Below are 14,236 nucleotides of genomic sequence, written 5' to 3'. Positions count from 1 at the left end.
GTGTACACAATTCGAACAGGGAAACCAACCATCTAAATTATATTTCCAAACGGGAAAATACCAATGAACCACATCACCAAACGATAACTGCTGAACGACAGGTCTCTGAATCAACCAGGACAGGTGCACAAACCTGCAGCGGGTATGAACGTCATCATACATTATAATTGCAGTTGAAGGCAAATCCTTCAGAAGTTCTTTGTACTTTATTTTAACAACGAACATTTTTTTTATAGGGGATATAAGTTAGGGGGAAAGAAACCAACGTTTTGTTCTGTACTGGTATTTCTATTTATATCGGAGCACTCCCGCTTGGAATAAATTGGTTTCATGCTGAAACAAATATTATCGCAGATATTTATAGTGTCGTGGGGTGCTGATATTTTTAAAATCGTTATATAAAGGCTAGACTGTGATTTTAAAAAACAAATGTTGAGATCTTTATATAATATTTACACAAAAAAAAAACGGTGCGGGAAATGGACATGATTTCATTTCCGGATGCGGGAAGCGGGAATATAATAAAAATAAAAAAAAATCTGTTTTGAAAAAAATAGGTGCGGGCGGGTCCGTCGATCAAAAGTCTAAATCGATTGAGAGAAAACAAATTAGGGTTACAAACTAAATCACATCAACTATAAGAGGAAAACAACGAAACAACATAAACAGGTAAGTGCTACAAAAAACAAACGACAATGCAACTCACACAAAAACGAACTATAAGATAAAAACTGCTATTTTCCGGACTTGGTACTGGATATTTTAAGAATAAAATTGTAGGTTGATTTTTAGTAATTAGATAATTAATTGTATTATCTAGCTATGTCGGTATTTCTTTTAATTCAAACAGTCAAACAAATAAAAACAAACGTACTGATGATTTTATGAGTTATTTCTCTAAGCCTAGGTCTACCTCCTTAATTGTCAGAAAAGCAGCTGAATAAACTTGATTGAGTACAGGCAAAATATCTAAAAAATAACTGAATAACTTGATTGAGTACAGGCGAAATAACTGAATAAACTTGATTGAGTACAGGCAAAATATCTAAAAATAACTGAATAAACTTGATTGAGTACAGGCAAAATATCTAAAAATATCTGAATTAACTTGATTGAGTACAGGCAAAATATTAAAAAAAATATCTGAATAAACTTGATTGAGTACAGACATAATATCTATAATTAACTGAATAAACTTGATTGAGTACAGGCAAAATATCTAAAAATAACTGAATAACTTGATTGAGTACAAGCAAAATATCTGAAAATAACTGAATAAACTTGATTGAGTACAGGCAAAATATCTAAAAATGACTGAATAAACTTGATTGAGTACAGGCAAAATATCTTAAAATAACTGAATAAACTTGATATAATACAGTTAAAATATCTAAAAATATCTGAATAAACTTGATTGAGTTCAGGCAAAATATCTAAAATTAACTGAATAAACTTGATTGAGTACAGGCAAAATATCTAAAAATATCTGAATAAACTTGATTGAGTACAGGTAAAATATCTAAAAATAACTGAATAACTTGATTGAATACAGGCAAAATATCTAAAAATATCTGAATAAACTTGATTGAGTACAGGCAAAATATTTAAAAATATCTGAATAAACTTGATTGAGTACAGACATAATATCTATAATTAACTGAATAAACTTGATTGAGTACAGGCAACATATCTAAAAATAACTGAATAACTTGATTGAGTACAAGCAAAATATCTGAAAATAACTGAATACACTTGATTGAGTACAGGCAAAATATCTAAAAATGACTGAATAAACTTGATTGAGTACAGGCAAAATATCTTAAAATAACTGAATAAACTTGATATAGTACAGTTAAAATATCTAAAAGTATCTGAATAAACTTAATTGAGTTCAGGCAAAATATCTGAAATTAACTGAATAAACTTGATTGAGTACAGGCAAAATATCTAAAAATATCTGAATAAACTTGATTGAGTACAGGTAAAATATCTAAAAAAAACTGAATAACTTGATTGAGTACAGGCAAAATATCTAAAAATATCTGAATAAACTTGATTGAGTACAGGAAAAATATCGAAAATTAACTGAATAAACTTGATTGAGTACAGGCAAAATATCTAAAAATATCTGAATAAACTTGATTGAGTACAGGCAAAATATCTAAAAATAACTGAATAAACTTGATGGAGTACAGGAAAAATATCTAAAAATAACTGAATAAACTTGATTGATTACAGGCAAAATATCAAAAAATAACTGAATCATCTTGATTGAGTACAGGCAAAATATCTAAAAATATCATAAACTTGATTGAGTACAGGCAAAATATCTAAAAATATCTCATAAACTTGATTGAGTACAGGCAAAATATCTAAAAACATCATAAACTTAATTGAGTACAAGCAAAATATCTAAAAAATATCTCATAAACTTGATTGAGTACAGGCAAAATATCTAAAAATATCTCATAATCTTGATTGAGTACAGGCAAAATATCTCCAAATAACTGAATAATAACTACTAGACTCTAGACAAGACTAGATTCTTTAGGTTCAGAATGTTCAGTTGATTTAAAAATCTAAATTTCTGTTTAAAACTATGAAATGAATTTTCGTGAGAAATATAAGGCAATAAATCGTGAATGTTTTGTTCCTTGTACTTTTCGGGTACCAAAAATACTATGCTGTTTTCATCTGTTTCTTTACTGATTGAAGAAAGGAGAAGCACGAAGACAACAGAATTATCTTATAATTTGTTAACTTCTCTGTTTCATAGTTTTTTAAAAATTGATATTTCACCAAACAGAAATTTAATAGGTAGTAAATAACAAAAAAATAAGAAAACAAAACACGAATGATTATTTCTCTATATTAAGCATATTTGTTATACTATGTGCTTATCTTCAAATTATTCATAGGCTACTTCATTGAACCACTTTCATAAAATTCAATTGACTGTGTACTTTTGAAAAAGAAAATTCGAATATTTCACAAAATTGTTCTTAATGTCGTTTGATCATCATTTTAGTAGATTTTAATGAGTAGTAATCCCCTTTCCATGCTTTCCATTTCATCCCTTTATGAAAATACTCGTGTGGTCCTCCTAAATATTCCCCATTCAAATTAGTATGATGACAGGACTTGTACCACCATGCTCCTTGACAGGATTCTGCGCAGTTGAATGAACGTACGTCGTTATCCTGGTCTTTGGTAGAAAACATCATGCCGTTGTGGTATGCAAGGCTATTTCCTTGGCAAATAAAAAAAGATTGTATATAGTTGACTTCCATATAAATTTATGTAAGAAACACTTTGCAAAAACTGGATTATAATAACTCATTTAGTTTGAAAGTAATTTCATTTGTTTTGGAAAAATACTGCAAAATTAAATTTATGTTAGTGAAATAGATGTATTCCCAAAAATAATTTATGAAGGTATATTGTTTTCTTGCATATTCCGATAGGTTTTTGCTCCTACAAATCATTTAAACCTAATAACGTAACTGAGGTGATGTCGTTGATACAACAATAGTTTCATTTTGAATGTAACACGTCTTCTGATTTGCTGACGTTGTTTTGTTTATCAGCTCATAGATATAATTTAGTCGTGTGACCGTGACGTCATCAACATTTTTTCATGGTTTACTCCGGTTTAAAATGAAGATTATATTATAAGAAATAACTGTAATATTTTATCTGTCTATTCAAAATAACATAAAAAATGTGATGCACACTGTAAAATAACCCGCAACGCGCGTTGTTCAGTGTGCACCACATTTTTGATGTTATTTCGAATATACAGACAAAATATTACAGTCATTCCTTAATTATCCATTTAAATAATAGAAAAGAATCCTTCCACATAACAAAACCATAAACAAACATTTAGAAATCCAAAACTTTTGATAGGAATATCGACACGGGATAGGAACAAGTTTAATCCACGAAATATTGATAAACATGCACCTGTCAAGGGTTACTGTGTTCGTTGTTGTATTTCTTTTTTGTTATTAAAATTTTTGATTAAGTGGTAAGTCTTAGATTTACTAAACATTTATCCCAATTTAGTACTTGCTATTTAGAACTTCCGGAGATGTTGTAGCTTTGCTCAGATGTTTGGTTGCTTTCTCGTTGAAGTATTCACGCCTTTTCTTAGTTATGGTATTTGTTTAATAAAGTGATAGTTTTATATATGGGGACCTTAGTGTGTGCGGTTTTTATAAATGATTTGATTTTGATTATGAACTGTGTTTCGATGCAACGTACTTTTGATCAGTCAATTTTTAACAGTCAAAATTGAAAGCGCTAGATTTATCGTTATACTTATCGTGAGCTATTATCTTTTTTTTTTAAATATAAAGTTTCGATCACTTAGCTTCTCGGTTTCACAAAATTGTACAGATTACAGATTAAAAACCTTTGGGTAAATAGAAGGAAACTTAATTAACAATAAAATTTAGAAATGAAATATGCGAAGATAGCTTTGGTAATAAATGATGTCAGAAAAAAAAATAATCTTGCTACATTAGTACAATACAGAATATTAAGTAAATTTACTGACTATTTCTTTCTAAAATGAGTTATTTGCCCTTACATTGCAGAAAGAGAAGAAAGATTATAAATAAAACGATAATCTGTTTATAATTGATAATAGTCGTAAATATACAATAAATCAAATAGACGGGTGCCACTTGCGGATGATGATTTATTTAACCTTGAGTAGTACCTTTTAGAAATCATACCAGTTTTTTTAAGGGCCTCCTATTGCTTTGTCGTATTTTGTAGGCTGTTTTATGATTTGTCTTTTGACTGGTTTTTTGTTGTTGTTTTTTTGTCATGAATAGAAAGTTTGTTTTCGACTGAAGATTTGAATGGTCATTTGGTATCTTCCGCCTTTAATTTTTCTCACTGATGAGTTGCATTCATGTCTCAGAATTTGCATATCTTATTAAGTGCCAGTTTGCCTAAGATTCAGGCAGTGGTGAAAACATGACCAAAAAACCCCACTCAATTTGACATTGATTTCAGTTCATAATATGTAGTTATGCACAAAAAAAAAATCATTCTCATTTTCTGTTCTGGTGATAGAAGATACGATTTGGTTGAAATGCAATAGAAATTAACAAATAAGGGGAGATAACTCTGTAATTTAATTGCTATCATTCTAACCAATTTGCTAACCATGTTTTTGATATTACCAGACACAAACAAACGAAAGACTAACACTTTTTAACTCAGGATGATGGTTAGTATTAAATAGTAAGATTACCTCGGTGGGTTCTTTCTAATTATGTTTGAATTTTTACCTAAATTGCCTGATCCTTACAAAGACTGGTACTTTAAAAAGGTCTAGTCAATTTGCAATTTTAATTCGATATTTACCGTGGATGTAATTGGAAGTTGATACTTTTCTCTTGTAAAATATTTGATCTTTCCAAAATAAATAAACAGATACGATAAAATTATGGTTTATAGTCTGCTTTATATAGGTGACTATGTCGAATGCATCTACTTTATCGAACATGAGATAAAGGATACAACAGATACATTTAAGTCTGCCTCATATCTTGACTAACATCTAGAAATTGACAATGGGGGACGATTGAAATCATAACTCTACGACAAAAGAGATGATTTAAGCATACCAATTGTAAACCTTCCATATCAATGTAGCATTCTAACATGACGTCCTTCAAACGCTTTGAGTACACACCCGTGGTAAAATATGAATATATTGCATTGGCTGTTCCGATCGTACTCCCACGTCATATGTTTTTTCATGAATGAAGTACACGACGTCATAGAATGATGACGTTATAATTTAAGCATTTTACGGGAAAATACACGCTTTTGATACCGAAAATCATCACAACAAGGAAACGTAAACAAACGATGCTAAAATGTGGTATAAGGCTACAAAAAACCCCATTTTTTATATACATAGAAGACATATAAGTAAGTTATCATTAAAATTCATCCAAATCTATCTAAATAAGTTTTGTGAATAGTTTGAGCATGTCACTTATTCTGTTTGCTCCGTTCTTTTACGCCAATCAAAAGTGCGTTAATTTATGGGAACGGCAAATAACGGCCTCCACCTAGGGCGCTTCGATCTACAAAAAAATGCCGTATTTGTCCTATTAGAATCGAAATAATTCAGGGGGGCTTGAGTACATCTAGATTTTACCACGGGTTGTCCCTTAATGCCGACATTTTACCCCTCGCTATCGCTCAGGGTAAAATATTTGTCATAAAGGGCCAACCCGTGGTAAAATAACGATATATTCAAGCCCCCATGAATTATTTCTTAAACATTCCAGCAGCGTTTGAAAGTCACTTTGGTATATTTCACCTCTCTTTCATATGAGGCTGGACATATTATAAGCATACTACGGATAATAATATAACCAGGAGTTATAAGAGTACCCGGCTTTGAACCGAAAACATCACGTTAAGCAAGATTGTTATATTACACACGGCAAGAATTTGAAAGAATACCGGGGTACATATCACAACTCCGGGAGAAATTATGCAACTTCAGATAAGCTCAGACATCATAAACTGCTGCAGCTAGGTTATGAGGAAGAACGACTTAAATTGAAACTTCGATATCGATATAACCAAACATTGTGCATTCGTACTCATTCAGTTTGTAATAAAGAAATTCCGTACCCAAAATTATCTTGTATCTATATATTTTTTTAATTTTATTATTTGAAATCATTGTGAATTAATTAAAAATCGTATTAAACACTTGTGAATATGAATTTTCTGAACATTTTGTTTTAATAAACCAGCTATAACTTTCATTAAAATTTCTTTTCAATGATAATGGAGTACACATTTTAACCAGAATACTTCCGCATTTTGTAATGCATATTTAAGGTTGTACATACTGTTGGATTGACACCTTATTTAGATATATCACACACAACGTCCCTTTTTTTAAAAATACTCAAGTGAAATTGTAAAGTTATACCTGCATTACCGCTATATCCTTTTTGATTCAAAGTATACTTTGTTGTGGTATCTCCGACACTGAATTCGGAATACTTTGCATATCTCGAATTCCCTTCAAAATCTTCAAGGTGTATGTAAAGCTTGTAGTTTCCAGAAGAGGTTAGAACGTTTATGAAATGATTTCCTGCGCAAAAGAAAGTGAAATAAGAAATATATCTGAGAACAAACACCAATCGATTGGTTGATCAGTTATGATTAAATCCTATAATTCTTAAATGCGCGTAAAATGAATTTCTGGTATTTGACTTTTTCTACCATCCTTACATAAAATAATCATTTCAAAACAAGAAATCACATAATAGCACAAAAATACACATACAACACTTTCTTGGTTGTAACCTATATTCAGGTGTTGTGAAACACGGAAGTGGTTTTTTTTTTTGTGTTTGATGTTCAAATCGTATAAAACTATGATTGTGAGTGGGTCTTTACTTTGTTGTTTTGATTTAATCTATGATATGGGTAAACAATTGAATGATATATAAGTCAAATTGCCTTATTGGTTTAAAAAAGCTTTAACCTTAATTCCAAAGTTTAAGCTAAACAAGTAGCATGCTCAAATAATAACCTTTATTTTGGTCTCTTGTGGACATCTTTTTTTTTTATTTACATCAAACGTGAATTGTCTCCGTTGAAAACTTCTAACATTCCTATACAAAGAAATGATTACCAATCTTTTTTGTCATTTTAGTTGAAAACTTTATCCTCAAATAACATAAAAAAATAATAAACAAAGACGGCTTTTCTAACTGTACTGAATGGAGAACGGATTTTTCAATGGATTATAAAAGGAAAATTACCCAACCAAAACTCGGATTTCAAATTTCCAAATCCAATCTCATAATCGCACCATCCTCTGTAAAAATCTACACTTCCATTTATTCTGCTTTGGAAAACCTTTGAAAAATTATATAACATTTTTGATAATGAAATCAAATAAAACACATTCTCGACATTTCATATGTGTCACAATTGATACGTTACTCTAGAGCTAGCTCAAAGTACGTTGATTTTGTTGAACGAGGAATACTGCTTTCTCAAAAGTTGTTAGGACAAGGCTATAAATCAATCAAATTAAGGTCATCACTCAAGAACTTTTACGGTCGCCATCATGAACTGATTGGTCATTATGAAAAAAGTGTGTCAAAAATTGTATCTGATATTCTTTCTCAGTCATAGTAACCTTCCATCATTACCGAACTGAACAAAGAAATAACACGACGGGTGCCGTATACGGTGAAGGAAATGCTTTCCCTTCCGGAGCACCTGATTTCTCTCCCGGTTTTTAGTGGAGTTCGTGTTGTTTCTTAATTATTATTTAACTGTAAATGTCCTTGGTTTTGTGAGTCTTTGTTTACTCCTTGGTTTTGATTATTTTTGTCTTTCGGCGATTAGTCCGTTTCCAATGAAGTTAAATTGTGTGTGGATGCAGTATCGTCATAACAATATTTTGTTATTCTTGTCTTCTTTTTTTTAATTTATAGCTTTTGACTTGAGCTACTAATTGTAACTCTTTCGTTTTCATTTTCATTTAAGCTTTACTGATGAAGGCAAATCCAGAAGTCAGAAGAATGAAAACTAAAACGTTTTATATGCATTTACTGTTCCTTATTGAGAGAAAAGGCTCTGGCAATTCTTAAGATGTAATGTAGAAGCTCCAAATGCTTGGAAAGATTATATGTTACGAATCAAAACTTATACATTCATATCGCCGATCAAATTTATTCGTTCATAGTGTATTAATTTACGTTTTTTGATTGAGTTAGGCCTGCCAATTGATATTTTATCGTGTGCTTTTGTATGTTGTGATTTTATGGTATTGTTTCAGAAAAAAGGAGAAGGTTTGGATCCATTAAAACGTTTAATCCCGCTGCAAATGTTTGCACCTGTCCTAAGTCAGGAATCTGATGTACAGTAGTTGTCGTTTGTGAAAGTAATTTATACGTTTTTCTCGTTTCTCTTTTTTTTTATATAGATTAGATCGTTGGTTTTCTCGTTTGAATGGTTTTACACTAGTAATTTTGGGGCCCTTTATAGCTTGTTGTTCGGTATGAACCAAGGCTTCGTGTTGAAGGCCGTACATGGACCTATAATGGTTTACTTTTTTTAAATTGTTATTTGCATGGAGAGTTGTTTCATTGGCACTCACACCACATCTTCCTATATCTATATCTACTGAAATAACAAATTTAGCTAAGAGAACATATTTTGGTGATCCTTAAGCAGTTATAAACAGTTATGGATAATTAGATATGCATATATCTTCACCAGATATCCAAATATTATTAATCAAGTATACGAAATCAGGGTAAAAAGTGTTTTGATCATTGCAATGAACATCATAATATCAAATACAATTATATTATGTTAATAGATTTACCTTTACTAACAGAAAATCAATAGAGACAAATTTTAAATAAGGTAATTTGTTTGCGATATTTGATAGTAGTTTTTTCTCTGAACTTTGAATTGTCACTATATTTTAAACTTGTAATCGAGTTTCAGCAAATTCACACACCAAACAAGGATTAATTTGTCAATTCAGATGATGAAAATAAGTGGAAAATAAAAACAAAATAGCAACCCCCCCCCCCCCCAAAAAAAAACCCAAACCAAACAAACCAGACAGTTAGCTCAAACAAGTCTCGTAGGTTTTTTGAAGAAATAACTCGGGGCTAAAACAGAAAGTCAAAAAAAACCGGTATTAAGCCTATCACAAACAACAAATTCCTAAAAACACAAAGGAAAATGAAAACAGCGCTGACAAAGAAAAATAAATCTAGTCTTAGTTGCTTTATATTTAATAAAACATTCTTTTGATGCGACACATGTTTCGTGTAAAAAAGTACAAAGAAAAACTGGTATTCATTGCATTTGTTCGACAAAGTGAACACCAATGTTTCAAAGTAAGATACACTCAACATTAATATATGTAATCTTTACGAATAAAATGACACTTTAGCATTTAGACGAAAGTTGAATAAAATCTACTTTTCACTACACTTACAGTCCAACCAAATCCTGCTGTATGCATGTCACAGTAAACATCAATCTTCTCGTCGGATGGATATATTGTATATACCCCTGATTCACTCCGTTGTGGAAGGTCACTGCAGTCCCGTATGCGAAGATCTGAAGTCATTTTAAAAAATAGATTTTGTTTATGTTTATTACTTTATATTCATCTCATGCATCAGATAATATATACGTATAGTGCATGAAGAATGAATGAATGATGACACTTTGTGATAATAATACTGATATCAGCTTAACATTTTCCAGTTTTTAAACAACTTTACATTCTGCTCCTTGCTGTAAAGAACCTGTCCCCACTGACACAAAACCGTGTCAGTTCGTGTTGTATGTGTGTTATAGCTAATGAAGATTGCAATTTTGCAATTTCTTCCTTATCAAGTGAAGCACATTATTAGTAATGATTGAGTTTTAATTATATTTGTATCAGTGATCTAAAGTTAAAGTACATTCTTTATTATTCTTTAAACTATAATTGATAATTTCACTTTTATGGTAATAAAATGAGAAGATTATGGAAATGATATGTATTATCAATTTCGTCTGAGATCATACGAAACGACATAATAACAAGAAAACAATTTTATTTCAGGCACTGAAGAACATCGTTTAAATAATAGAGTTTAAATATGACAAAGTTGTTTGAAAATAGAAGATGTACATGAAATTTCATCCTTTAAAAGCTGTTGAAAAGCTGCTGCAAAGACACGAGAAAAATACTGTTTCACTCCAACAATAAATGTGAAGTGCTGAATGAAAACATTTTTTTAATCAGATCATTTTGTGTAGATGTATATGTAGATGTATATGCAATGAGATATTAAACTTACGTGTGCTACATTTAGATAACGTTATAGGTAATGGAGCACAATAGTATTCACGTCCCCGTGGCATACAGGTCTCATTGCACGTACAATCATTTCTTTCGCATTGACCAGCTAGTTTCTGAAAGTTGTTCGGCCAAATAATTAAATGAACATGAACATTTCAAAACTTTGTACGAATTTGTTCCGATGTTACAACATTTTCAGCCTAGATGAATATTTTTTGTTGAAATTACAAAAGCATTTTGAGATTGTTATGATTGAACTTTTATTCATGAAGTTAGACTTTGTTTTATATAATATCTAAAAATGAAATATGTTTTGGACCATAATTTTCACAAAATACTTAAAAATTCTAAAATATGCCGTAGTATAAGTTTGTCTTTTTATCAAAGGTATTACTAATTTTCCTGGCACAATTAATAGCTGCAATAATAAAGTATGATTAAAATAAAGGATTACTTATTAAAGTGAGAGGGTTAGCGCTATAGAACCAGGTTTAATCCACCATTTTCTACATTTGAAAATGCCTGTACCAAGTCAGGAATATGACAGTTCTTGTCCATTCGTTTTTGATGCGTTTTGTTATTTGCTTTTGCCATGTGATTATGGACTTTCCGAATTGATTTTCCTCTGAGTTCAGTTTTTCTTTGTGATTTTACTTTTTACCGTATTTGATTAGAAAAGTAAAAATCAACCTAGTGACAAAATACAAACAATTAATACTTTTTTTTAATCCGTTTTCCTTTCACGTCATTGAATTTAATATGCAATAGATACCCCATCCCCCAAATACTTACCGATACTTTTTTTCGTATATAAAAATACAGCACCATCAAACAATGTAAATTACGTTAAGAAAGAAAAGGGAATACACAGATATGTGTAGTTTCAAATAACATAATCTCGCTTAATTAACATAAATGATACTGGTTAACATGCTAATGATAAGTTTTCCTAAAATAACAATCTTCATGCGTATCTAAAAACATTTTGTAGTCAAATAAATAAACCGTTAAAGTATAAAATCTAAAAGGAGTTCAAATCTTCATAAATAAAATAGAAGTTTTGAACTGGTCGTATCACACATTACTTCTATGTAAAATTTGTAGTATTGTGAACCTATTATTTTCCCAGAATAATAAAATAAAAGGTGTGTACTATGTCATTTATACACGCTGACCATTTTATAAAGTTTTTCCATTAACATCTAGGTCATTTTTTTCAGATACAGACATACAAAAAATCTTGATGAATGAATTCATGAGGTCAACATGAATATCGCCTTTATGGCAAGTATTGTATCTGTATGTACCGGAATGTAATGAAGATTTTCCTTGGAAGATTTTTTTAAAAACTTGCACAGAAGTTTTAAAGTTTATTATTTACAAATATACCAGCTATTTAGATTTTTGGTTCCTACTTTTGCGACATTTGACATATTGATGTCAAACTATAACCCTTTGAATTGTCAATAACATTTAAATTCTACATCAAGGTTTGACATATTCTTTAATGAGGAATAAATAGCAATATGGCGTATAGGCATGTAATGTCTTATAGCTTTTATGAGTCATTTCATAATTGTGTAATCAATTTCAAATTATACCTCAAACTATCGGATTTATTTCCAAAAAGAACTTTAACTTGATACATACCATTTTAAGGTCAAGTGACAGTAAATGGGCTATGTGACAGATTTCAGTAAAATTTTGCATACAACTCTGGCTCTAAGAACTTCAACTAAAAATCGAAATAATGATGCATTTATCTCATTTATCATTTAAATTATTACTGATTGAATTCTTACAAAACTGGTGAGCATTTGTATAGAAAGCACATAAAATCGGCATAAAACCTTCTAAAATTTGTCTTAAAATCGCCAAATCTCTAATTTTACTCCATAGATTTTATTTAAAAAACTATATGTTGTTGATACATAAATTACCATTATAATGATATAAAATAAAGATAGCGTCACCGACTTCGTTTTTACGGTATACATCATTCAATGTTGTGTTCTTTGTGAAAAAATCCTATAAAACGTCGAAATAATCGTAACGTCGCCGTGTTGCCGGCCGTAAAACGTTGATTTTTGACGTTTTTCACTACCAACAAGGTGAAAAAATGATTTTTAGACAACAAACGAAGTCGGTGACCCTATCTTTATTTTGCATCATTATGACGGAATTTTATGTGTCAACAACATAAAGCTTTTAAAGAAAAATCTATGAAGTAGAATAAAAGATTTGGCGATTTTAAGACAAATTTGTATGTTTTTTCGCTGATTTTAAGTGCTTTCTATACAAATATTCACCCATATTAAAAGAAATCAATCTGCAATATTTCAGATAATAAAAGAGATAAATGCATTATTTTTTCGATTGTCAGTTGTAGTTCACCGAGCCAAGATTGTATGCAAAATTTGAGCAAAATCTGCGACATAGCACATTTACTGTTCCTTGAACTTAAGTACATTTTCAACTGAAGGAAGGGAATTCTTATACATTTTGTACTATAAACCTTTCGCACTAAAATAGCGTATTAATTTCTGAATATTCAGACCATATCAAGTACTTTTGAAAATTTGCCTTTCTAAAGACTTACATATTTTTACAATGAATACGAGCAATTCAATGGTGAAAAACGTTTAACAATCAATTTATAATAAAACATGACTAATTTCAATTGTTTATTTCGAAATAAGCATTATAATATAAGGTATTTTATTCTCCAAACTGTTCTAAAAATATTTTGCAATAATTTGTTTTGATAGATCTTATATCGTTATTACCTGTGGAAAGGTCGAGGCAGCAACAAAGCTATTTCCGGTACTTTCAATGAGTCCGAATTTACTTTCCCCGGGTTCAGCATCATTTATCTGGCAGGTTTTATTCCATTCTATAAAGTTTATAGATTTGCACAACTGCACTCTTGAGCAAAACTGAGCGCACAATGACCACATCGGCATATATAACGTAAACAGAACGTGACCACTATATATTGTATCTTTTTGTTTTGTGATAACAACTATTTCACACAATGTCCAGGCAAAAAAGGAAACTAACAAAAACGTCACATGGTATATGATGTGCCTACTGAATTACCATGAAAAGTTTTTTTCCTTTTTTTTTCGAAACACTTTCGATGTGTTTAGTTGGGTGTCATTGTAAAACACTGACAAGATCGAATAGTAAATGAGTCTCTATTTGTTTTGTTGTCAGGAAACTGAAACTAAATATTATCATTTAAACTGCAAAATTCATGAAGAAGTGAAATTTTTCAGATCAGTTTAACCCAATTTTCGATATTGTAGCAATAAATAATTAATGATTCTAGCGATGGTAAAAGAAATAGGC

At 30.4% G+C, this 14,236-nt stretch overlaps 1 protein-coding gene across 1 annotated transcript; it reads right to left on the bottom strand.

Annotated features, from left to right (window-relative positions):
- Nucleotides 1-3,002: 3,002 nt before the first annotated feature.
- LOC134717986 (microfibril-associated glycoprotein 4-like) lies at nucleotides 3,003-14,031 on the bottom strand. Its single transcript, XM_063580485.1, has 6 exons — nucleotides 13,672-14,031; nucleotides 10,884-10,998; nucleotides 10,028-10,152; nucleotides 7,821-7,917; nucleotides 6,980-7,144; nucleotides 3,003-3,250 (listed from the first exon to the last, which is right to left on the bottom strand). The coding sequence occupies exons 1-6, from the start codon at nucleotides 13,846-13,848 to the stop codon at nucleotides 3,003-3,005; spliced, it is 927 nt and encodes a 308-aa protein (XP_063436555.1). The 5' UTR covers nucleotides 13,849-14,031.
- Nucleotides 14,032-14,236: the final 205 nt, after the last annotated feature.

Source organism: Mytilus trossulus, chromosome 5 (assembly GCF_036588685.1).
Source record: "Mytilus trossulus isolate FHL-02 chromosome 5, PNRI_Mtr1.1.1.hap1, whole genome shotgun sequence".
Taxonomy (NCBI): Eukaryota; Metazoa; Mollusca; class Bivalvia; order Mytilida; family Mytilidae; genus Mytilus; species Mytilus trossulus.
Note: the sequence above shows the minus strand (reverse complement) of the source record. Positions and strands in the feature narration are given on the sequence as shown.